We start from the raw sequence: 27754 nt of genomic DNA, 5'->3' as shown, positions 1-27754 counted from the left end.
ATTGAATTATCGATCAGTTATTACAATCACAAGAGTTATTACATGCTTTGTAATGTTTTATTACATAAACTTTCTTTTAATAATTACTCAATTATGTTATTTAATTTGGTATTTCACTATACGATAATTAAATATACTAGTAGATATTTATTTTGATACAATAAAATAACAGACAGTACCTACATTTATATAACCTTATCGAGTCATTTAAAATGAGCGCCAATTTCACCGTTTCGGAGCCAAATTCGTATAACTGACCTACACATCGTTTTCTGATAAACCGATAACAATCAAAATGGCGCCCGAAGCGTCACCAAATGTCAGATAGAAACGGACGCATTAAAACGAAACAGCTCAAGTAATGGTAAACATAAATTAAATGGTCATCCACGTCACTCACAGCGAGGATATGAAAAAATACGCTTTGACGGAAGCCAGGTAGTTAAGATTTGAAATAAATATACAGATAACACCAGTTAAGTTGTTACGTTTTATTAGGAACTAACAAAGTAAAACTAATTTATGTCCTTTCAGTCTATAGATAACGGACATCTATGATTAATTTAAAGGACAACGTTAAAATTGTCTCTGTTATAATTCAAATTGTAACGGCATTAGATATTGGATTGTCTGTTTCTTATTCTATTTTTTAGATTGTGTCGGAATTCAACGCTGTGATTTATAAGCGAGAAGGTAATTACAAATACCTACTTCTTCAACTCTAAGTGCACGTTAAGCTACCAATGTTAGGTATGTATGGTTGTTTACTTCAACTTAAGGTAAAATGTAAGGTAAAATATTATTTTTAATATTTTACTTCAAGTATTAAAACATTCAAAAAGATTTATTGTTTATGCAACTATTATCTATCTTTATATAAGAAAAGTAGTTCTATTATCGACCTTCTCTTAAATCAAACATATTTTTTTAAAAGAATGTCCTACTTATCCAAGGTTGTTTTCTATAATAACATCTATTCTGTAAGGTTGTTAATAGTAAATTATGAAGTATTCCTAATTTGAGGTGAACAGTCGAACAATAGAGCTATAAATACAAGTAAAGGCGGGGACTCGTGAAAGCCACATATCGATAACAAATAAATCAGACGACCTAACTTACTATACTATACTAGAGTTCTCAACTAACACTACGACATAAGTCACACTTTGGTCGCGAAGTAGGACATCGTCCCGACTATTCATATCTCCCTAACTTTGAATGATATGTTTGTAAAATGGTGAAATTTATTTTCATGTAAACAAACAAGACTATATAGAGAGAATATAGTTAGATATTTATTGTTTTATTTCTTCTTCCAAATTTTTAGACAAACATACACATGTAAGAGTGTTAATTTTTTCTATAGTTAGAAATTATCTCAACAATTATAAATTTGATTGTTTTACCTTATTAGCTGAATTGAAGCGAGTAATCTTGTAAGATGAGTTCTACCAATTAACACGCGAATCCTCTAGAATTCGGCAGAAAGTGGGAAACGGAGTGTCTTAACATTAGGTTCCCTCTGCTTACCCTACTGTGTGGGGGATACACCGTGAAGCTAAATCTTGTAAGTAAAAATATTGCAACTACATTAAAAAGAAACAATAATCCATAATGCTACGACTCCCTACATTTTTCCTGTTGAACTGCTTTCCAAATCGGCGATGGTAAATCTAGAGATTTAATTAAAACACCTTATAATGTTACAATGAAAATAAAAAGAAATATTTTTATCATAAAAACAGTTTATACAAAATTAAAAGTACTACCCAGATTCTTTCACGAGACATTTCGTAAGCGCAATCTTAAGGGCATCGGATCAGGTAGAGAAAATTGCCTTTATTACGCACATCATTAAGAGAAGCTTTGTAATAAGCAGCCCTAAAGATTATATCGTATTTGTGAATATTTCGAAATCGTTGTAATTGCTAAAATAAAAATAAATAATAAATATTGAAAGTCGCGATTTTTTTTATGTGAGCCGCCGAATACGAGTGGGGAGTTTTGTTTTATTATAACAATATTTAATATTTCAATCCAACGAATGGGAATCAAACCCACAACCGTCGGGTTTACGCACGCATATGGTATGCTGCTTCGCCACGATAGCCTCAATCATTTTGATCGTTTAAATACCTGTTTGATTTGCGACATTTTCATAAAATAAAGTATATTTCATAGAATTGAAACTGGTAGTGTCTTAAAAATAAATTCTCTCTGTCTAACGGGTAGTGTCTTAAAAATAAATTCTCTCTGTCTAACTATACGGAAAACTAAAAAAAAAGATAAATTGACGTTCAATCATAAAGTAAACTACTAAAACTGACAGGAATAACAAACAGCGATACATATAATGTTAAGACAATAGGTGCCTCACTTTCTACCAAATTCTTAAGACATTATGTTATGTGTGGCGGAACTCAACGCCGCACTATTATTTTACAAGAGCAAGTAAATGAAATAATTAAATAATTTGCTTCATCGATTCGGAATCGAACCCACAACAGCTGCATTTACAGTCACACGCTTGTGTCACTGCACCACGACGGTCCGATATGCAATTTGAATATCTTCCGCTCTACATCATCTCTGTGTGATATGATGACCATAGAACTTCTGTACGTATGGCCCGCATCATACCTTCGCCCAATCTCAAAGCCATCTCGATAATATCAAGCACGTGCCAGCAATTCACGTCACTATACGTGATCCAAGCAATTTCACCATAATTAGACTTATTCTCATGACTTACTTTTTATATCTTAACAATTTTTCTAAAATTTAAAATTAATGGCTTGATCTTATTTTAACTTTTCTTTAGACAATATCTTCAAGCGAAACGAAATACCTACATTTTTTATAAATTGGTAGAAGTGTAAATAAAAATTAAACTTTATTATTTATTAAAAAATATATTTAATTGCATTAAAAACCACATATTGTACTTGTTACTTTAAAATTTCATTTAAAAAAAAATTAAGTACAAGTGTAAATAGTTGATTTAGCTAGTAAAATTTATTAATAATCATATTTATAGTCATAGTCGTAAGAATCTCGACTAGAAGTAGACTTTTCTTTATGTAGATTTTTTTTATTTGTTCCTCTGTCAGACGGGGACTGTAAGTCAGTTTTATCAGTAATAGGCTTCAGAGGCGTATTTCTACTTAAGTCAGGAGGCGGAGGCACTTTTCCTAAAAGATCAGCAATGTAATTATCTCTTTCTATGTGATAGCCTCTGGCATCTTCAAACCCTGTAATATAAACAAAACAATGCATAATTTCTTGAGATTTGTTAAGTTTCAGGTTAGCTGTACAATATTTACTTTTTATTGCGTCCTGTGCCGGTACGCCGAGACGATCTCGCATGTAGCGACAAACCATGTAGCCGGTTCGGTTTAAGCCATGCGTGCAATGAACTCCAACTACAGATCCTGGAAAAAAATAATTTTAATTATATGAATATAAATTATAATAATATTTCATTGTTAACATTATGTAATTTTCAGCTTGTTACAATACTATTATTGAATTGGTTAACATTTTAAATCCATGTAGCTATATCTAATAATATACAAATAAAGATTTCTGCATGACTGCATGATGACTTTAGCAAAGTTTCAAAGAACAGTGAATAGTTAGTTACACACAGTTTTAAATAAATAACCACGAAAACTCTTTAGGAAATGGATAGTATTTCCGTCAATTAAGTTATAGGACAATGCCCGATCAATAACTAAAATGGTCCTCGGAAAATAAACGGCGGACTCATGTTTGTGTCTTCAAAATCGCACCGCAAACAACAGACGGGGGTCGTTGACTTTTGCCCCTCCCGCCCCAATACACCCCATAAAGGAAGGGGGTGGACGGGGTGAGCGGAAACCATGGCCGTGGTTTGACGCTTCCTCAGGAAGACCTTTCAAGTAGTACGAAACATTCTCATTCGTACACCACTAAAATTCAAGTTTGACAAAGATTTAAATATATGAAATTTCAAATGCGATTAAATACAGATTCGAGTATTAATAATCAATTAAAGGGAAATATATGTGGACTATCTAGACATTAAATCTTATTGGAAAAGTATAACGCAATGTATAAGGATTATCCTTGCAAATAACTTGTTAACACGAGACTAAACTTAAAAAACAAAAACAAAAACTTCATTACAAAAACAGAATTCTCACATCGACCCAACAACGTAATAACGTCTTTGAGATATTACACTTGCCAACACAACTCGGTAAAAACAAAAAAAAACATTTACAACAATCCATCAAGAGATGCTTTAGCGTACAGCTTAATTATTCACATTCAATTGCACAAACAAACAGTTTATAATTGCAAAGCAACTCGAGCACGATTCGCCTTTTAGATTGTTTCTTTTTGCGCTTAAATAATCTGAATTATTAATTTTGTTTAAGATTTTACTGAAATAAATTAAAATGAAAAAACATAAATAAATTTAACTCTTATATAAAACTAGCGGACGCGCGCAGCTTCGCTTGCGTATTTAGGGGTGAATTCTAATATACCATGAAACATGTGTCCAATTAAATACTTTTAATAGTCTGAATTTCAAATTTTATAAGAATCGGTGCCGATTTAATTTTTTTCCATACAAACTTTCAACCCCTATTTCGTCCCTTTAGGATTAAAATTTTTCAAAATCCCTTCTTAGTGGATGTCCAGATTACAAAAGTAAACATCTGTCCAAATTCCACGTTTCTACGCACAGCGGTTACGGCTGTGCGTGCGTCTTACCTCAGTCAGTGAGGACAAGTCCTTTTATATATATAGATTATGAACACAACATACAATTTCGAAAAATACACAAACGGTCAAATGCAAGACTCGCACATCAAGGATCACGTATCAATTTCATGATTGTTTCAGAAAGGAAGTAACAAATATAAGTTTGTAACTAGTTTTTTTGTTATCCTATCCTATCCTATCCTATATCTTATAAAACAAAGTCGCTTTTGGTGTCTGTCTGAACTTTCTAACTCTTCTTCTTCTAAACCACCCAACGGATTTGGATGCGGTTTTCACCATTAGGTCGAGTATTTCTCAGGGAAGGTTTATATATAGTTTATTATTTGTACATTCTTATGTAAATTAACATAAATACGATAAATGTGTATAAAGTCCTACCCGCTGAGACACTTTGGCGCATGCGCTGCTTTAATGGTAAATACTACATGAAAAAAATGTACTGGAGTATTGTTCCTCTTAATAAGATCTACAAAAAAGTCCGCAAGAGCATATTCATATCTTTTAAGAATAACGTGTAGTGATCATATTTCTGTCTAAAAATAGTAATTTCAATATATTTTTTATTGTGAGGGATATTTTTCCATAATGGTATTAATCCTTATCCTTTAAAATACTTTATTAAATTTCTACGTTAAACGAAGATAAAATTTGCTTTTTAAACTATTTCGAAATTGCGAATAGTTTTAGAGAAAAACGCATTTAATTATTGACACATCACGCCGTTCACACATCAACTGCATCGAATCAAGTTTCATTTATCCCTTAATCTCAGCATATAAATAAGTATATTAGTTACGTTGGCCATTTAATGTAGATCAAAACTGTCTTTTCTGTTTTTCATTTTAATAAGTACTTTAGAAGTTGTTACAATATCAAAAAATCCTTGCTGCGAAACGCGCCTCGCGACGTTATGCTTATACAAGCGAGTCCGCCGCGCCCGCCTGCCTTACACGCATCGGTGGTTCAGTGGTAGAATGCTCGCCTGCCACGCGGGCAGCCCGGGTTCAATTCCTGGCCGATGCATTCTATTTAATTTTCGTTACAGGCAGCCACGTAGTGCTTGCTTTTCATCAGGGACAGAATACCCTCTTCAACATTAACCACAAGCTCGAAAAAAAAAACCCGCCTGCCTTTATAGCAACGAAGATTTAGATGCGTTTGCACTAATTATATTGGATATAATAATTAATATATTGGATAATTCGAGTTGAATGTATTATTTAATGTCATTTAACTATCTAAAAATAGTAATTTAAATATATTTTAATAAGTACTTGAAAAGATTAGTTGCACAGATTTAAAATTACGGTACCTACTAAAAAATCCTTGCTGTGTAAAACAATTGGAAAATCCTTATTGAAACTACGAAAATGCGGGTTGCATTGGGGTTTAATTAATTTTCACATTATCTTAAGTGCTTTGCAAACATACATTATATGAATAATCCAGTAGTAAAAGCGGGCGAAGCCGCAATAGGGTCGCTAGTATACCTATATTCAACCAATTTTGGATTTTTTTCTTTTATATGTACCATAAGTATATTTCTTGTCACATTTCACAATTCTAGGTTAACAGGGATAGGTACCCTATAGGTTTTGGTTACGCGGCGAATTTCATAAAACGGACATGCAGATAAAACAGACGAAAAAACGGGCGGACAAAAAAGTGATCCTATAAGGTATTCTTTTTTTTGAGAAAATAAACATCGACAAAAGAAATGCAGTAGACTTAAAAGGTATCAAAATAAGGCGTTACGTAATTATAATAACAATCATTGTGATGTACTTATCTCATTATTATGTAAAAGAAGTTCTTTCCACAGACACAACAATAATTTAGAGTGCATTAAACAATAAAATATAGTGTTAAGGAATATATTTATATTAAAAACGGTTAAGTGATAGTCGGAATGAAATGGGACGGAGCCTTAAAAAACAAACATAGTTTATTAATATTAACAGTTTTTTAATTTTATCCATTTACTTACACATTTAAAAGCAATGACTATAAATTTAACCATAAAGTAATTAATTTTATAAAAAATAGTTAGATGGTACTCGTATCAATTTAGAATTAATTTTAAGACCAAAATAATTTTAAGAATTTTAACGATAAATCTGTTGTAATGTTGTTAAATCTTCATTTTCAGTTTATTATATCTTAGCTGTATCGCATCTGATACCAACAGATAGGTGCACCTTGTCGCGGATCGACGACAATCAGTGCATTGTGAATGACACGAGAAGATATCGATACGGGCCAGCACGCCCACGCCGACCTCCTTACATTGTAATCGGCTTATTAAGACACCACACACACTTGTAATTGTGACGTCTCCTTCTTACAATTACTTCTACTTCTCAATCCTTATACTTCTATTTACTTTGTTAGCATTTAAAATAATGAACTAAATAATTATTACTTAAGCTACGATAACCAGCTCAACTAATTGTGCTTCTAACCCAATGCATTGCTTCACTGGCGCTGGCGCCACGCGTGGGCCGTGATGAGATGTTGACTGATTAGGTATTTAAAAGATAACTGTTGCAGTACACGACGTGTCGTTCAGTATTTTTATGATGCACCGACGAGAAAATATTTGTGTTACCCAATGCTATTTAAAAATTCTTCTCTTCTAATTTAAAAATACGTAATAACAAAATATTATAGGTCGCTATAGTATCATCTGTATTTACTTTATTGCCGTATGTCACAAATTTATATCTTTTAACGTACGTTATCACGTTCCCAATAGCAGTATCTCAGCAACATTTGTCAATGTGTCCCCCTTAACACGGAGTGCAACTTTGTCTACAAATTTTATGTTTGAACAAAATGTACCGCTTCAAATGCATCGATATTTTCAGATTCCATACCAACAAACTTAGAAAGTGGAGTCTCAACAAACAAATCTTTCGAGAAGTCAGCAAAATATTTTTAGAAAACGAATAAGCAAAAGAATTCTTAACTTAAGTTTATTTTTTATACAAATTTCCCACAAAACAAAAACATCAATTTCACCAAGTAGCAAGTCATCTGTCTATAACAGCGCTATGGCTCATTAATCATTGGCAATGTTAAGAAACGTGACAACAACTGCCACACGCGTCAAATATTTTAAAATATCAAACTTTTTATAATATTTTATTGACACATATATTTAAATATGTTCATATATAAGTGTTTAGGTGTAACATAATACCTACAATTTAATATGAATATTTAGAATCAAATTTTGAAAGTGAATATAAAACGTTTTGGCGAATGCAGGGACCACCCCTGACGTCAGAAACGGTAGCGAGTGTAGAGCATTCCCCGTGCCTCGATATCGTGTAAATCAGTACACGAGCGCGATTCGCGTGCGATAGCGCGTAAAATATGAATATCTTCGCATTATCGAGCGAAGCGCCACCTCCTATTTCAATGTAAACATATATGACACCTTCTTTGAAATTTCCAACGCACTTATTGTAGAAATCTTGTAACAACAAATAAAACTAAATTTACATATATGTATGTACACATTTATAGTCTTTTATAAACGAATTGTTATTATCAATTCAAAACTCACAAGCCGTAAGTAATTGATATAAACTATTACATTTCTCATAAACAAATTGGGGCACCACATCATTAATATAATTTCAATTAGGTCAGTAACAACAATAGGATCTAATTAATTAAGCAGATAAAACAAGAAAAACCGCCCTATATTTGAAAAACTGGCGCTAACCACAGAAAAGCAGCCGCGCATAATACTCATCTCACTCCATCTACTTAGCGACACCGATAACTGGCCGCCGACAGACACCACGCATGCCCACAATTAATTGAAACTACCCACGTAATCTAATAAAAGCTAGTTTTTGTGATCGAGACAAACAAGGGCGCTCATTCGTAATTAGAACTTAATGAACAATCTGAATATAGAGTCCGGCACCGTGAGAAGTTAGACGATAACTCAGAATTGTGTCAGCGCAGTTAAATGTGTGGCTGCCGATAATCTACGAGCCATTGACGAACCAACCCAGCGAGGTCCCCGACGCGGTTCTCGTCGGATGGCGAGCGAGGTGTCACCGAAGCTCCTCGTGTAATAAACACGTTATACATTCCAACTCGAAATCGAAGCGATCTTTAATTGAAATCGTATGTTGTGTCTAGCATTACTGATAAGCTTTTAAATAATTTTGATGATCTCATTACGTAACAGATTAATGGCGCAAATGAGATGGACAAGATTAATGGCTTTCTTTTAACAGATATTATTAATGATTTTGTTGATAATAGGATTATACACTTGTACCTTACAGTGCACAATTAATTAAGATTAAAGACAATACTTTAAATTAGAATATATAAATATAGAAACTGTTTTGTCATATGCTCGATACTTATATTATAATTTAATGTTGTTTAATGATGTATTAAATAAGAATACAAAATTCATAGATAAATTTACATATGTATATATAACATAAATATTAGATAAACACTAGTGTATTGTACGTCAAACTTTGTACGGGGTATTGTGTTCTCTGTGTGTTTTGTGACGATCACAATAGAATAACAATTAGTGGCTATAAACGCTAGCTCAATGACATTCTTTATGGTGGTCTCGTAAAGTAATACAATTAGGCAATGGGCGTGCATTAACACCTCACCGTAACGTCTCTCCCACGCAACACTTTTCTTTGTGAATTGTACCTACATCAAAGTTTACAAAACCTACTTCCATATTGCTATTCGTGAGATTTCCATCTTAGACAATGAATAAACAAACCTTTACGATTATTTCACCAGTCAAATTGAACAAATTTGTAAGATACTTTGCTAAATGTTTATTCATCACACATTTCTTTGAATTATTATATGGTAAAACGAGTAAGAAAAGAAAGGAAAAACCTTAAATAGTTTAACAATTGCTATTATGTAAAGCTTTTTTTTTTAATTTCAATTAAATTCACATGAATAGCTTACTTGCATCATTCCCAAGAATATCATCTACAGCCGACACGAATCTGAAAAGATAAAAATATATAAATATACAATTATGCATAGTATCTAATATTAACCACGGGACGGTAAAAATGTAATTATAATAATAAGCAAATGTTGCTACATAACCTTTATATTATTAGTAATACAAACACGCTATAAATAAAAACAAGCGCCAATGATCTTTAATGAATAATTCGAAAATACAAAATATAATTTTATTGCATTCCAACACTCTATAACGCCTTGTTCCTAATAGTGAAATATCAATAAAACTTGGCGACGATGTAAAATGATATGTAACAACATAACCACACTTGCATAATATTTATTTGAAATTCACGAAAATGTTAAAACTATGGTGCCGCTGTCCAAGATGAAATATCATCATGTATCGATCCCAGCGTGTCGCCATATTTTAATCGATTTTTTTACACCTAAAACCGCATGATCAGTGGGCGTCCCAGAATTACAAGGCAGTTCTGCCGGCCAGTGGATCGCACCACCTATTCGATGAGTTATGTTTATTTTCATCGTAACAAATGTGTTTTATTATAACAGCAGAGAGATGTCATACATATGTTTTAAATGTACTCTAAAAGGATTTGCTAGGGTGGCCTAATGAAGCAAATTGATGATTTCGCTTAGTATTTCTGTAGCGATAAATAAAGCCCCTGGCGTTTTAATGGTAAGTGGGCTAAGGGCGCTGTGATGATTGAGCCTTGTCATGCAAAATTGCAGACTCTTGTCGCCCAGCTTAGCGCCATCGTTTAGTAATGTTGTTAGCGCCTCCCCTCGAGCGACCATATTCAACATACTATTATGCTGTTCATTCCCATAGCAAATGGTGATAATGAACATGCAAAATAGACAATTACGACGATATCACCAGCAACATTTCATTCCTGATTATTCTTACATACATCCTAATTTATATTTATTTTTACCTTAAACACAGCAATCATCACACACAAGAATATTATGATTTACATAATAAAGAAAACAAGATATATCCTTTAAACGGTTAATGAATATCGTGAACTGTTCGGACGTACAAACAAAAGATCAATAACAAATAATTCTCAAGAACTTTATTCTTTACTCCAATAAGGTTTACAAAACGAAACTATCCGCGACGTGTGGCGGCTGGCGCCAGAGAGTAAACATTTAATTATGCATAAAGTCACGATTCAACTAATTCATAGGAAACGAGTTTCCTTACTGTGTAAATTTTAACTTCTACCTTAACGTTAAAACGGATTCATCTTCTGAACGTTAAAGTTAAATACAATATAAATGGGCTTTGTCCTGTGCAAATCTAAATGGTATTTTCTACGAATAACATGTTTATTCCTATTATATCTTTAAATATTAATGAAATGTCCCAATTTAGCTGCTAGCCTTTATTTCCATAAGGATGTTTTACTTACAACATGAGGATTAGTGTGCTGTGATAATAGTACAAATGAATTTGTCCGTATATGGCACAAACTTCTTATGGCTATTAAAAAACTTTAATTCTTCAATTTTTTGAACATTCTTTTATAATTATGAATGAATTACGTGAAAACAAGATATATCTCTTGTTCAGATCTTAGTATATTACATTTTGTCACGAACTTCAATTAATATAATTTTAATGTGGATCCTGTAATGGCTGAATCATTTATCTTTTTAAGCCGAAAAGTCTAAAAAAATAATATATCTTTAAAACTTATTACATTTCACTACGGAGATCAACATTGAGATTGGACCATTTTAAGGCCAAACTTTATATTAAACTTTCTAAGCATTTCCTGGGTAAGTAACACGGACGTCATTATTTAAAATCTGTCAGAATTGTGTATTTTATTGGTCGGCCGGGCAGATCGAACCAACATGAATTACATGCTTTCTTATTTAATATTAGTTGCGTCTTACGTTTGTGAGATAATTTATATCTAGCGGCGTTATCTGTACAGTAGATCGCTCCCGAGTTATAATCCGGGTATTTTTCATGCGGCAGCCGCGCTGCTTCTCGTGGCGTTACTGGAAAATTTATGTAAGTGCAAGATAGCCCTCCGTCGCGTCGCTGCAATTATTATAACCTTTAACAACAGTTACGCACTCGCACCTCCCTCCACTATTTCTTTGCGTGCGCAAAAATTTATATGATATCATATAACAATATTCAATACCACACTTTATCGATGTGGGATCTCCAATTCGTAATCCAAGATAACCAATCAGTCACAAGATTGTGTGAGGTCGCCTTATAAATGCAACAGCAACACGCACTCTTATAAAAATAAAATTGCACATACCAAGGAATCGGACTTCATAACCAATATATTTACTTACACACTTGTATCAATTTTCATAAAGCAGTAATCTTAAAATATATTATTAGCATAAATTAAGCTTATTATTTTTATGAACTCTACGTAACACTGTTTGAGTCACCTTTAAATAACTTGAATTCTCATATCTATTTTAAGCCATAATTTCAACTCTAACACGCGGGACCTAAGATACTCGTAGGTACGTAGGTACATGTTTCCAACGCATCCATCATGGTTGGAACGTTCGTACACGTCGGTACCCAACACGCGTGGAAAGTGGTCGAAACTGAGATAATAGGCGACATTTTGATACAACGCCAGATAAGGATTCAGATGGTTCCCATGCAATCCAGAGCGTCCTTACAATGGAGACATGTATTGTAACTGTCGCGTGGGGCAAAGGTTAGATATATATCTACCCGAACCTAAGGTGTCTAACGTCGGTGCTATGAGATTTTTAGATTGTTTTTCCCTGGACATGCAAATTATGGAACCAATTACCACCAGCCGTGTTCCCAGATAATTACAATATTTCAACAAATATGTTAAAAGCCGGCAATACTTTTATCTTTCGGCAGCAATCACTTTATATCAAATGACCAGCTAACTTAATTTATAAAAAAAATTACAAATTAGATTTATTTTAAACAATTTATTTAAAAAAAAAACATCGCAAAAAACTGTAGCATTCATTAAACATTCATATAAAAGTACTTCTGGAAATAACGAGACCTTTTTGCATATATTACATTAGATATTATTTAAGATCTATGTGTGATCACAAGTTATTACGGCTGAATGCCGATGAGCAGGCGCCTGGTTGTATCCTGAGGCTTCAAAACGTCAATACTGATGTGAATTACAGCGTTGCTCATGCTGGCAATAAACTCATTTTTAAATATAAATATGTAAAGAATCGCAAAATTGCAACTTTGATGAAGAATACTTTAATGATATAAAAGTTACGAGAGCACATAAATATTCTTCCAGTAATTTTCTACTTGTATCATTTACCTCTTAAGTTTGATATAATGGGAAGATTTTTTTTCTTCCGTGGACATCAATATAGTCATTAAAATACATTTTAACAAAAATAAATTTAAAAAAACATTAGTTCTTACTCTAATTGATAAAAACCGCAATCAAACTCCATAATACGGGCCACCCGGGCCGGCGTTACACAATCCCCTTTTAAAACATTCCCACAACTTATGACTCATGTAACATAAGATATATGCACATTACGTGTTCGGACACAGCCTAGTAAGCTCATCTCAATTAGATGCAATGAATCAGTGCTTGTCGAGGACGAATATAGTACTTAGCGGAATAAGCACGCTTTGCGGTTCCCGATATTGCCATATATGGACCACAAAAATAAGCCGCTAAAAATAAAACGTCATGTAATATTATGATTATAAAACCGCAACCTAAATAATAGGCAGCCACAAGGCGCTGTGTAAAATGTAAATAATTTGACACACTGTTTACGCTTCGAGATGAGTAAGGGAAATCTAGTGAAATATCACTCTATTCTTCTTTGGTCGTATATTTGTTTATTAACGAGTTCCGCCACTCAACGCGCAATGCCTCCAGAAATTGGCGGAAAGTGGAGAAGGGAAATATCTTAAGGAGATCAGAGGAACAGAGTCTTAACCCTAGGTTCCCAGGTTGCTTCTACCTATCCAGCTTTGGTTATAGAGTACGTAAGCCCAATATTACTTCTCTTAATTAACCTAAACCAAAACAAATACCAGTTGAAACAACATTTTCCTCATAAGAAATATGAACTCGCAAACTTTTGTAGTTACACCACTTTGCAGGTGAGATATGATCGCTACACCAAGATGAGTTGTTGTTTTCGTTAATAAATACTGTTTTTAACAACGCGAATAAGGTAAACGATACTTTTAATCTTTGAAAATATGTATTTGAATCGTGAATATTTTATATACTAATGTATTTTTTTAATTTAATATAATACAAAAGATTGGACGGTTTCCTAGAGGTGTTAGTTCATGTCCCGCTACGTTCCATTTTTATTTGTTTTCTAAAATATCTATTTTTGCCATGCCTTGTATAAACTAACCCCAAAAATAAGCATTCGTCAGTTAATAAATGTGTAGGTTGTGTTAATTAATTAGCGTCGAAACCGGCGCCAATGATACATAAATCACACTATATACCTATTGAGTCATTTTCCTGCCATGGAATATAATATTTAAGTGTTATTTAATACATTAAGAAATAAAGGAAAATAAGTCTATCAAACATGACAAATTAATATCCAAATTCTTTATAATGTGTAATTATTTACGTAAAAGGTTTGCCAAGAGTTATTAATATAATAATAATAATTCACCTTTGTTATCGACCTCCTATTTTAAAATAATAGAAAAATTAAATAGATTATCCCCATAAGAGTATGTTAATTCCGAATAAATTTTGAAACATGTCTCGAGAGTGGCTAACATTACATGACCAGAATAATAATTAAGTACATTAAAACAAGATTATGCCCTAATCAATACATGTATTTGAACATGTTTCGTAAACCGATTTTAATTAAGTCTCACAGGTCGACGCGAGTAATTTCGTAAGGTTCACCGACAAGTGAAACTATGTAGTTACAAAAAGACAAGCTACCCTAATAATACGTATTTGTCGATGTCGATGTCTCAATTATTACTGTGTGGTCCATAAATGATTATACGGCCGACATAGATGTAATGAAAGGAAACTATAGTATCGTAAATATTTAGATCGGTTATTACTTCCAATGAAACGCGGTTACCACTGGTAATGGCCACGTTAGCATTAATGTTATCACAGGCTTTATAAACCTTAGACAGTTTGTTTCTTCAACGTTTACAACTAGAACAATTTAAAATTATGCTTTTGTTTGTACACTATTTTAACAAATATGATTTATATATATAGTATTTTTTATCGTACATATTCTCTCGCCTATTTTAATCAATACATATACAATGCTTATAATGATTATGATTGGAAACATTTTTTTCAATTGATTCTCCAATCGTAAACTAAAAACTAAAAATAGAAACTGACTTAATACTTTGTCAAATTGTCTCGAGACAACTCTCAATAATGCGCTAATAGAATCACAAATAAAAAACATTGGCGAAAAAAGCTCTAATGCGGATTTGGCATGTGCAGATGATACGCTATCCACATCATGTAAATATTGAAATAATCGATAGTAATAGCCGATACCTTCAATCATAATTCGAAAATATCGATGATTTTACACCGCACATCCGGCATCACATTTACGTGTGAATTGAAAACGCATAAAAAAAAATCCAAAGGCAATAAGTATTCATTAGCATCACGTAAATAAACCAAGAGAAATCCTCGGAAATCCCTTTAAGTCTTGAACCATAAAAATCTATTAATCTGACAATCCGTACTTCAACGGTGGTCACAATTTATAGGCGGCACGATTGTTGGTACACGGGTTGGTTTGTAATGACGACGTGATTGTCGACAGTCGACATGGAAAACAAGTAAAAATATGGCCGTGATAAATGGACAAACGGTCGAGGCACGCGAGCATCGTTACGGGCGTGCGCCTGGTCGTCTTCCTCTTTTACGTTGAGAGGTCAATTGAACGTCTCTCCACCATACCTTAGTATGTAACGACATTCTTAACCTTAATTAATAATGACTTACTTACGAGACCTAAAACGCAATAACCGAATATTTTACTGAAAAAGGAAAAAAATCTATAATGTATGTAATACATGACGCTCCCCTATATATAAATCTGTATTTAAATTAATATACGGGTAAATATAATTATACGTAAAGAATTTAAAATTATGATATAAAGCGATTAATATTACAAAAAGCCTAATATGATTATGGAATTTTCTATAAAGCTCGTCATCAATCGAAGTAGCTTTACGGGTGGCACGCATGTTTCTCCCTAACTGACAAACGGATGCGAGGTACTGGCGCGATAACAGGAACGAAGTATCTAAGAAATGCCGATGGTTATTTATGGCGAAGCCGACCAACGTCGTCGCGGAGCATATAACAAAAGGCTAAACAAATGGCTAAGATAATCTCCGCTTTAAAACTTTTAGTTTAGGCAGGTGATAATAATCTGATTGATATGATAGGATAAATGTATTGTTTATAGTCGCTCAAACTATTGGTATTTTCAATAAGAGCTAAGACATTTGGTGATAACAAATAAATAAATAATAATAGTAATTAAGGAAACTACTATGGTGAAAATAAATATGATTATTATAATAATAAACAAATTAATTAATGAGCTATGGCGTTATGTGTAAATATTTTAAAATCGATTCATAAGTCCCAATAGTTTTTTTTATTTACCTGTTAGGTTAACTTAGCGTAAGCGAAGCCTAACTTGACTTGCGCTGGGGCAGCATCAAATGCCTTTCAAATTCCAAAAGGTATTCGTGCGTGGGCGGCGGACAGCGCGTACGACTGCAAGCTAGTACATACGTAGCGGTGCAACGGTACATACGTGATATAAATTATAAGTCGTTTAAATCATTTTTGATGACAGTTTACTAATAAAAACTTTTTAATAAACAAATTTACTAAATATCTTACACTCTCTCTCTTCTCTTATTTCTTATTTTATTTTGTTTATTACCCTTATATTTGTTAATAGTTATAGATATTTCCGAACTCATTTTCCGCCAGTCTTCATGGAATGGCGGAAAATGAGTTCGTAAATATCTTAATGAGAACAGAGCTTCTTTACACTAGGTCCTTACGCTGGGAACCTTACTTAACTCTGCTATACGTGGGATACAGCGTAGAGCTAAAATTATAAAGTAAAACAAACTACAATAAGAAAATAAAACTTTGCAGGCAATATATGATTTGGGGAATCTGTATATTATTTACGAAAACGTGTTAATTTATTTTTCTTTATTTATATTTGACACACAATCTAATAAAAGTAAAAAAACTATACTTAAGAAATGACTTCAAATATAATCAAGGATCCAATTATGTCTATATCTAAACTTTTATAAATTGGGGCAAATGAAAGCTCTTACGAAACAGCACTTTCCGCGTTTTATTTTAGACTCAATCATCAAAGACTGACCTAATTGTGTCTTTTTCGTGAATATTTTTTCTATCCTATAATTTCTGTCTTAATATTTTATTCAAATAATAATATAAATATTGGAACAAGCATGACCGCACGCTAGATCACATGTTTAAATTATAGTCGAGGGAATACTTATTTTATTAATATAGTTGAATTAAGTTTAATTAAACAAAGTGTAACATTAACACATAATGCTTCTAAATCGACGTAAAATTGTAAGCAATATTGTTTCAACCTCCTGCTGTGAAACTTATTGTTAAGAGACTGCAATACCTACAAACCGCCCAATTTTCAAGGTGAGAAGTGTTGACTGGCGGATTTCAGCGCAGCACGGTCTCATTATCAAAGCGAGGAAATGAAAATAACTCATTCCCTCGAGTGGAAATTGAACCCACAATCACCGCGTTTATGCAACAAAATTTGTTTTAAAAAATATATATATTTAATTATTTCTTAATATTTAGGGCACTTAAATAGTAAAATTGACCTACATTCTATTAAATCTGAAGACATATCCATCCTTATATTACGACTGAAGTCTGAACGAGCTTCGGGCGCGCCGACGCCGCCTACGCACACGAGATTTATAACTTTACCCATATTCGTCCGGCGAGTGGCGCCGATTCGACGCTTCAAATTAAAATCCGCGATGAATACGAAAAGGTAAAAGTAAAAGGTTACTTTGATCGATAGCTGTAATTTTCTGATTTACATTATACTATAAAATCTTATGTAAACATAAAACATTTATACACAGTTAAATCGATTAATAAAATTATAAAACGTTTTGTACTTAATTCGTATTAAATGATAAGTTTTGAAACGATGACATAAAGTAATTCTGTTGAAATATTTTTAAAGAATATTTTTCTAATAGTCGATGGTAGAAAGGTCTGTAAATATTGTCTCAGATTTTTTTTATTTTTCAATTGATTAAATGTTTCAGGTTAACACCTGTCACCTTAAACTTAAAAACTTACTCAGTCACCTTATGATCAGGCGGTATTTCGCGTCCAGGCATAAAAATTTTCTTATATAATACACCGTTCTGCTGCAGATCCTACAACAAGGAGCTTATTAAATATAAACCTGCGTATATGGGTATACATAATACTCTATATTAAACATAAATGAAATGTTAATTGGAGCCAGTCGTGGCGCAGAGTCACAAGCGTGGGTAGGTTCGATTCCCACTTGAGGATATGAAATATTTGATATTTTCATTCCTTCGCTCTGGTGTAGAGGCAAGTGCGGCGTTATGTTCCGTCACTCAACGCGCAATACTTCTCAAATTCGGCGAAAAGTTTTGTAATATCTTAACAGTTGGCTCCCTTTGCCTACCCTGCTAATCTGACAAAAAAAAATGTTATTTACATACATGACAATTACCCTAACGACATTTTCAATTATTATTATCCATAGGCACAACACACATAGTGACATGAAACCGACAGTAATTAGATTAAACCTGCCATTTTAAACAGTCATCGATATAAAGCAAGTTGACAGGCAGTCAATACGCGCGATGAAGGCGAGCGACGACACCTCTACGACTCGTACGACAGACGTGTCTCATGCTCATTACTCTACATGATTGTAACCATGTTCTGGTTTCTCAATGTTTAAAGTTATATACTGGCTTATAGGTACCTTTTAAATTTTTAAGCCCTCCTCTTAATTATTATCAGCATCACTTACAACAATTAAATTAGATTACAATTCGAGAGTAAAATTAAAAAAAAAGAATTATAAAGTGAAATAAATATTATTAGAAAAACAAGACCTTCATTCTTGAGAAGATAAGGCATAGGTTTGTTTTTAAATGTTTTCTGTTCGAAAACACTTCTTCATATCTATGAACAATTTGCGATCAAAGATAAATAAAAAATAGACAAATGCTAAATAATTTATCATAGCCAGCAATATTTTTAATCGCGCCTAACTTACAGTCGGTTGTTTCATGAAAGAAAACACAGTTTACGATCGGATTATGCTGGCAGATGAATGCATAGCAATCAGACACAGAAACGAACAAAGCATCGTAGTGGAAAATGTGACTTTCAATCGTAAAACCGAACATAATTTTATAGCTTCCCAGTATTCTAGCACATACCAAGAAAGACGAGGATTTTACAGGCGCTATCTTAACGGCTAAAAGTTGTTATTCTGATCTGAGAAGTTGTTTTACGTCTATAGAATTACAATTTGGGACCGCCCATGATTCGTCGTACGATATGTGCTTCTCTAAAATAAAGTGTCCTTGATAATTATTATATATGTATATATAAAAGTATTTTATCTTACCTCAGGATTGTAGTAGCGTGATGTATTTGTTAGATCTATTACTCCTCGCAACTTCGGAATAGCTGCTATGAGAGCATCGATGTCCCAACTGAAATGAAAATAATCTATGAAATCGTAGTATACCTATAGCTTTAGTATTTACGCTGTATCCCACACAGAGCAGGGTAGACAGAGGGAAACTGAGAATCTAGTGTGCAGACACTCCGTTCGCCGCTCTTATGACACCTTTTTTATATAATTAGTAAAATAATGATTATATGAAAAATATTTACATAAAAAATATTATTTTTAGTAACTTTAAATAAAAGTACGTTTCAATCATTTACTTACATATCACTCTCAGGAATACTTCTTTGCACACTCTGAAACAAGAGAAACAAATGATAATTTATATAATGATATTAAAATAAGCTTTTAACTTTGTCGAATGTGTTAGAATCATTAGCACAAAACATTGTAGCATTAGACAATAGTGCTTTGAGAGTGCCGCCGCGGACGACAGTGCACAGATAAGAGACCTGATCAATCATCGACTGGCCCTACCTCACCGGTGTCATTGAACTGTGACACTGGTCCCTGATAGAATCAAGTTTTCGACGGGATATCCGAATTTCTAAATTAAGCGCCACATAAACTCTCGTTGAAAGAAATACACAATGAAAGGTAAAAACTATACAATCCTTCCCAGAAGTGAAGCTTGCTTTTTATATAAATACGCATAACATGAATAAGATTTTAGAATTTTAAACATCTATAATTTTCCATAAAAAGGTGAACATAAATTCAAAAACCCATCTCTGATGCACCGCAGGCAAAAATTTTTGGTTAAGTTTTCAATTTTGCCCAAATCGCCTTAAATAAAATGTCAGGTACTTAATAATAGGTTGTTATGGTGGCAATATTTTATCTACCGTGTTGACAAGATTGAAAAAGATTATCAAATAAAAAAAGCTGACCGCCGGGAGGCGTGTTTAAATGGGGTTAATTTTCAATTTGGGTGCGCTGGTGGCCTACAACTGATCGCTCTCTGAAATATGCACTGGGAATACCGTACAAACTTTGCAATTGATTTTAAATCGAGACTTCTTTTAATTAAAAATTTGTTAATCAATAAGATGGAATGGAAGAGACTGCTAAGGAACTTATTACAACTGACATGGTGTCGACAACATCGAACATAAAAATCACATAAAGATACAATTTATATAAACACATTTAATTTTTCAATTCAATTAAATAAAACGTGTATTATTTACAATTTGTCATTTAATACGTTATAAAACTATATTATTCTTAAAGATGTAGCATTAACTAAAAGAATGGACAAGCAAAAAAATAAAATGAAGGTTCATTTTGACAACGGTAACTCTTAATGTTCAGATTTCTTAAAAAATAAGTTCTGCAAAAGCTTGTGAAGTTTTTAATTTACTAACTGCATATATGAAGTTTTACAGTCCAATATAGTTAAATATAAATTTACCAAAGAATACAGATAATACGATAAAATTTGTTAAGAATAAACATAATATGAAATGTATCAAAATGTTTAAAAATTAATACTATGTAATAAGACGGACTATAATTGACCTATCCCAATTTTTATGCCCGTTCATATAATATTCTGTAAGCTATCATCACATAATCCGACAGTTTAGGCTCAGCACAACAAAACACCTACTTATGACAGTTCAAATTCGATTCCAGACTCAAGCTAAAATAAAACATGTAATTCTTTATTTAACCGTAAGTAAAATGTAAGCATTAATAAAATGACTAAGTGATATCTTTTAACATCACACATGCTTAAGGCAATCCGCGACCTATCGTGACCAATTGAAATAAATAATACATACATACGTACATACGCATAAGAAGCCACACGCCACATTATTATTTATCATCTTCGTTTATTTACATAATGGGCATAATAGTAAATTTAATAATTAAAAAAAAAAACTCCGACGCCTCATATAAGCTTCGCCTTGACAGTGTTGTCTAAGCACCAACACGCTGGTCACCTATTCAAATTTAACCAAGAAATACTTTAATGATGAGGTTTGATAATGAAGAATAGTCATTGTTTGGATAAGATTGGATTTGGGAAAATGAAAAATGAAAGGATTTGAATTTTCATTAAATTTAGTATTACAAGAAGAAATGAAATATTCTATAATTCGTTCTATTTACTTATAAAACTTATATTCCTATCTACACAACAATTTCCGAGTACAATTTAAGAAATGCAATAACAACAAACACAAGAAATGCTAGAGCAAGAGCCAATGTCAAAAAAAGAAAACAATAAAAACGAGTTATTTATAGTACTGATATATTAATTGCAATGATTACCATACGGACACGTAACAAATCAGGACGAGAATGATAATAAAATTATCAACAATACTGTTTAATAAATCGCTGATTACCCGCTGACACAAACGTACGGCGCGACGACGCATTACTCGCGTGTGTCGTGTCCGACGATAAAAGTAAATTTGTCATTTTTATATCTCACCACTTAACATTTGCAAATATGATAAAGGAGCCACCACCCGCTAAGAATAATTGCCGTTTTATTCGATTAATTTAATTAGGAAACGACGGTAAGGAAATCTGATATTATCAAGTAGTCATTGCAACGTATTACGTAGGTTGACAATTAATAAAAATTACTCACTGAGTTATGAACGCTTAAAATAAATCTTTTTTTTTTGTAGATAATATCCTTTACTTTTTTTCTGTTAATTAAAAATATACTTTTTTACATGTTTATAAACCTAGTCCTTAATTCTCGAAAGCCAAAGTTCTAGATAGAATGAATTTTAAATTAATCAAAAATATACCACTATAAACCAACAAAAGTAAACCCTTCAGGCGTCGAAATACATCTCATAAAATGTATTGACAAGATACATATTCACGATTGTTGAGTCAACGTTATGTCTTAGTATTATATTTCAATTGGACCACAAGAAATTGAAAGCAAACTTAAATTATGAGACTTTAAATGTTTACCTACTTAAAATTGAAATGCACGATAATATGGTATTATTTTCTAAAGATGTTGATTTCAGATTGATTTGTTATACTGCATTTGATGAAAGAAACACAATAATTTCAACCACCAACGTAGGACGGTGACCCTGGCATTTTGGTCCCAAAACATTCAAATAAATCGTTAAGTACTTCTATTTCCTGAAATTCGCAATAACACCAACTTCAGACTTTATACATAAATACGATCTGTTTTATATAAATAATAATAAATAGTTACTGTATAAATATGTCTATATTGCTTTGTCGAACATACATTCTTTGAGATTCATCTGACACATTAGGTCGTTTACTCGAATGGTAATGATGGTATAATTGACAGAGGGCAACTATTGTTTCCATTGTATTCTATGATATTAAACTTTTGTCGCCTTGTAATGGAGGGACTTTTGTTATTGTTTTAAAGATGTCTGTACTCACTTGTTCGCCTTTTGACACCGATAGATTACATACGGTAGATTGAAAAAAGGTGGAGCTGTGTCATTCAAATATTAATATTTTAGGTTCAATAGACTTTGAGTTAATAATTTGTAAGCTAACACGTGAGTAATATGCTTTAGTATATTACAATACCGATACAAGTACTCCAGAAAGAATACCTTCTAACAAATGGTGAATTTTATTTATTAAATTAAATTAAATTAATTTTAAGCAATAATAATAAAGCGCACTAAACGCTATTAAATTTATTTTCCTTGTAATTAACAATTACTTTCTTAATAATTATGATGTAAAGTATAACGACTTGTAATTTAGGTTGTCAACATAATTGATATGTGGCGAGCACTCGGTGCATGCGGGCCATGTCACCAGTCCACACTCCTAAATCATATTTTACTGATTTCAAATCAATTATTATTTTAACAACATACGGGCGTCAATTACAAAAAAAATGAAACCGTTTTATAAGTTCTATGGAAACACTGGTGCTAAATTATAACTCGAAACTCGATTACAAAAACGATCATTCGATATTTCCAGTAAAGTGCTTCATAAACATCTAAAAGAAATGACCCGTTAAAATCGGATTCCATTTTCGTTTCGGCCGATTAATCGAATAAAAGCTAGTGGATCGGATGTCGGGGGCATTTATCGCGCCTAATTGCGACCACCGCGCCGAAAATCGACTTCGAAACGAGCTGGGTGGTGTGATTGCCTTCCTCGATACCCCTTTTTAAGGACTCACACCGTTACCATATACTTAATGAGGTTTAAGAAATATATAAAATTAATTTAATTGACGTACGTCGCGTAGCACGTAGCCTAGCACGTATACTATTAGAGAAATTTATATATTGTATCTGTACCATTGAATTCACCGATTATCCGAACTTTATCAAATATTTGAGATAACGCGTTCAGCTTTTCGATCTACATAATGGTCACTCATAAATTTACAAACTTCAAACAAACAAATAAACACAGCAACAAAAAGGCTCGGATAGTGATGACGTCTGTGGCGTAAAATAAGTCAAAACTAAGAAAAAAAAAAGAATAGTCAATATTATATTTATATACACTAGGCAACAAAAGCCGCTGTATTTTTTTAAGTTTATCAATAACGAAATATTTATTAACATAATATTACTCAACATATAAACAATGTAGGTTAATATATTGAAAAATTGGAAAGTATAATTTTGAAATGAACCCACGTTTTACGTCGAAATTATTCAAATGTAATTATGGTAAGCATTCATGATCCTGCCACCTCTGTCAGTTAATAAGCACCAAATATCGCACACAACAGAATGACGACGTTTAAATGAAGTAAGGAAAAACACCCACCTATCAACACGCGGTATACGTTTTGCCAGAAAGGATTAAAACGCCAATTATTTAAAAACCATTACCATTTTTTTATTAAAAAATATACTTTATAAATTCAAACAATTTAATTTGTTTTTTTATTTATTATAGTACCAAAAATAACTTAGACACTTATTGCAAAAAAAAGGCAATAGCATATGTGTGTAATTTCCATGTTCCCGAATCAAAACAAGACGGTCAAGAAAGCTGATTACACGGTGCTCCCACGATCTCATGCCCTGGTGTGGCGGCTCGGGTACGAAACTTAGCGCGTACGTGTCAAAAGATGTAATTATGAAGAAATCCAATCAGCGGACGCGCGCACCGGCACCGGCACCGGCGCAGGCGCAAGCGTCGACGTTGATTGAGCGATAAATTTATTGAAGATAAATCTCCTTATCGCGACAAATCAGTAGCTGATATACTCTTTTTAATACCAGAGCGCAAAGAACAAAGCTCAACAATTACGTTAATTAACGCGCTAAAGAGTATCGCTCCGAATCATGTTTCACAAGGTAATTTATCTTCGGAGAAAGACTAAGTACCCACTTAATTATATTATGACACAGATAATATTACATAATCCAAGCACGTTATTGATTAGATTCTAAAATTCATTGTTTTTCTTTAAACAAACTATTTAAAATTAAAAGTAAAACTACGAATGATACTTTCCATAAACCAAATTGATGTATCTCCCTGTCAATAGGCTCTACCTACTCAAAAACATCAGCCTAAAGATTTAATGGCAATGCTAAATATGAAAATAATCTTATGAATATTCTCAGACAGATGAATCTCACCACGACTTTTGAAACACAATGCTTTCTTTGAACAGACATTCGATGTAATGTGAAAATATTATGTCCTTGTAGGCGTATTGATGGCGCCCTGAAACCGCGATATAAATCCTCGTGCTGTATATGAAAAATATTTTATGCAATGACTTGGGGCGGTATATGGTGAACGTGCATTATCAAAGAACTAAAAAAAAGAAAAACAAGCATCTCAAAAATTAATCTATCCTCAACGCAATGCAAAGCTCAACAAATCACATCGTTTCATATTGTGAACCGTAGTGAATGTTAGCCCGCGGCGGGTATGGCACTAAACAGGCTGACTAATTAGACGCACTAGGCAACAAAGGGCGGCTCTATGGTCTGAAAGTATTGTGAAAATGATATTGTGGACCTTATGTGTAGTGTGATAGGTGAGAGAGAGTGATAGCGGTGTGTGAGGCGAGCGTATTCACTACGACGTGCGATGGCGGCATGTGATAGGCCGCCCACGCGCAGGCGCCGCGCAGCGAAATTCGTGAGAAGAAATGCTCCGGCGCCGCAGTCAACTTGTGAGATAGTGCGTATATACTATATCACTTTTTTATATCTACAATTACGACCAGTATTATTAATAACATGAGATACCATGAAAATAATTAACGTTTAATTTTTCTCTTCTAACAATCGTGTTATAGCCGTCACAAAACTAAAATAAAAATAACACTATGAGTCAATATTATTTATATAATATAATTAATATGTCGGTAAATTGTGCTATTGAAAAATTATCACTATATCACGCCCATATCTTATGGTGTAATACGAAATACCACAAGTCAAATTAGATAGCAGCATAATAAAAGTGAATAAGGTGGCAGCTGAAATCATTTGACAACTATTTAGCATCTTAGCACCTAATAAATAAATAAAATAATAAATTGGCAGTAGTTTTGGCACCCAATAACTCACTATGACGCAGATATTTTTTTGTCGTATGCATTTTGTTGAAATAAAATTTAATGACTCTATAAAATATTTAAATCATGATAATGAGTCAACAGTTTTTAGAAATTACTTTATCCAAGGTAGAAATTCGATTCACGACCTTGTACAAATTTTATAGGTCATGTCAGCTTGTGCAGGTTTCACATTCAAAATACCAAATATATATAAAAGTTTTTGGATCATAATAACAATATATTTGATTTTGCTTTTAAAAGTCACAGAATGTAATAGATGACGCTGAATCGTGACGTAGCAGATAGAGAAATCAGCATATAAGAAATTGAGAGTGCCTAGGAAATAGAAATATGGTATATAGGATACAATACTTTAGGAAGTAGGAACAGAAGGGGTTGCAATCGCAATCATCGATTGTGGTGAGTATCATTTGGAGTAGAGAAAAAAGAACACAGTGGCTAACTAAGCTACTGGATGAAAGTCACGTAAAAAGCATGCCCTCACATAAATAGAAGGCTCCTCAGCGAGCACGTATGAAGAGTTAAAGCACAAAAAAATAGTGACAGTTTAATAAGGCAAAACTACAAACGATATAGTCTAAATTATCCCGGTTTAACCCCGCATATTCGATCTTGTCTACTATGTTAAAGACTAAAATCTAATTGAAAAATGCTTAAAATAAAATACGTAAGACAAAAAAGCCGCTTTAGGTTTTATATCTCCCATATAACACGATACATAATGTTTTTCTGGTGTCTCCTAGAGCGCGAAAATTAATAATAATTTAAACAACCATTCGACTCGACTGGTTGAGATTGAACCCAAAACTATTGCGTTCACAGTCTGGCTTGTCCGTCCCACTTGGCCATAACGATCTACGATAAATTTAAAATTACGCTATTAATTCGATATTAAAAAGCAATTTCACTGCAACTAGTCCGCTTAGCATAAAATCAACATCAAGTAGGTTGCGAAACATAGTCGACGTTCGGGGCGTGGCGACACACCTCTCTATTAATGTTCAGCCCCTTGCAGGTGTTATGTCTGCAGCAGAAACAGTTGAAGAGGCCGCATCAAAACTAGTTTACATAACAACCTTTTATTAAAATGAATACAGAAAAAAAATCATTTTAATTGCAAACAAATGAGAGAACTGCTCAGTTATTGTTTTAAAACATTTCAAAACAATAATAAACATATTGATTTTTATCATATTATTATTATTTTAATAAGCTTTAAGAAACTAGGTATAAATAAAATCGTTAAGTGGGCCAAATAACAGTAAGAAATAAACATATATTTTCTATAATTTAGTAATTATATTAGTCGAGAAGGCTGATAATACACAATAATTCAATGTTTTCAACATAACTGACATTGATTAGGCTAACAACAGTATCTACATGAAACAAGTAATTATCTAAGTATCATTTCGGAATTTAACTTTAAGAATACATATAATAAAGAAATTAAGATTATTAAAGATAAACTTTGAATTATCAGTTATAAATTAATTTAATAAACAAGCGTTGTACGCGTGTAAATTAAATTATAAGATAAGACTTGACGCAAAAGCCTTCGCGGGAACGATTAATATAACCGTTTGAACCCAAACTTTTATACGAATTGGGGAC

At 32.8% G+C, this 27754-nt stretch overlaps 1 protein-coding gene across 1 annotated transcript in view; it reads right to left on the bottom strand.

Moving 5' to 3' along the window:
- Positions 1 to 2892: 2892 nt before the first annotated feature.
- The window catches only part of LOC146529216 (RNA/RNP complex-1-interacting phosphatase), a 38111-nt gene continuing 13249 nt past the window's right edge, over positions 2893 to 27754 (bottom strand). The window contains exons 3-8 of the mRNA XM_085202155.1: positions 19849 to 19880; positions 19519 to 19606; positions 18195 to 18274; positions 9751 to 9791; positions 3324 to 3431; positions 2893 to 3251 (exon numbers count right to left, since the gene is read on the bottom strand). Of these exons, the coding sequence (XP_085058281.1) occupies positions 3019 to 3251; positions 3324 to 3431; positions 9751 to 9791; positions 18195 to 18274; positions 19519 to 19606; positions 19849 to 19880 (582 nt within the window). The 3' untranslated portion in view covers positions 2893 to 3018. The remainder of the gene's footprint in view (positions 3252 to 3323; positions 3432 to 9750; positions 9792 to 18194; positions 18275 to 19518; positions 19607 to 19848; positions 19881 to 27754) is intronic.

Source organism: Heliconius melpomene, chromosome 18 (assembly GCF_056956725.1).
Source record: "Heliconius melpomene rosina isolate 202511_hmr_F chromosome 18, ASM5695672v1, whole genome shotgun sequence".
NCBI lineage: Eukaryota > Metazoa > Arthropoda > Insecta > Lepidoptera > Nymphalidae > Heliconius > Heliconius melpomene.
The sequence above is the reverse complement of the archived record's forward strand: the minus strand, read 5'-3'. Positions and strand labels throughout refer to the sequence as shown.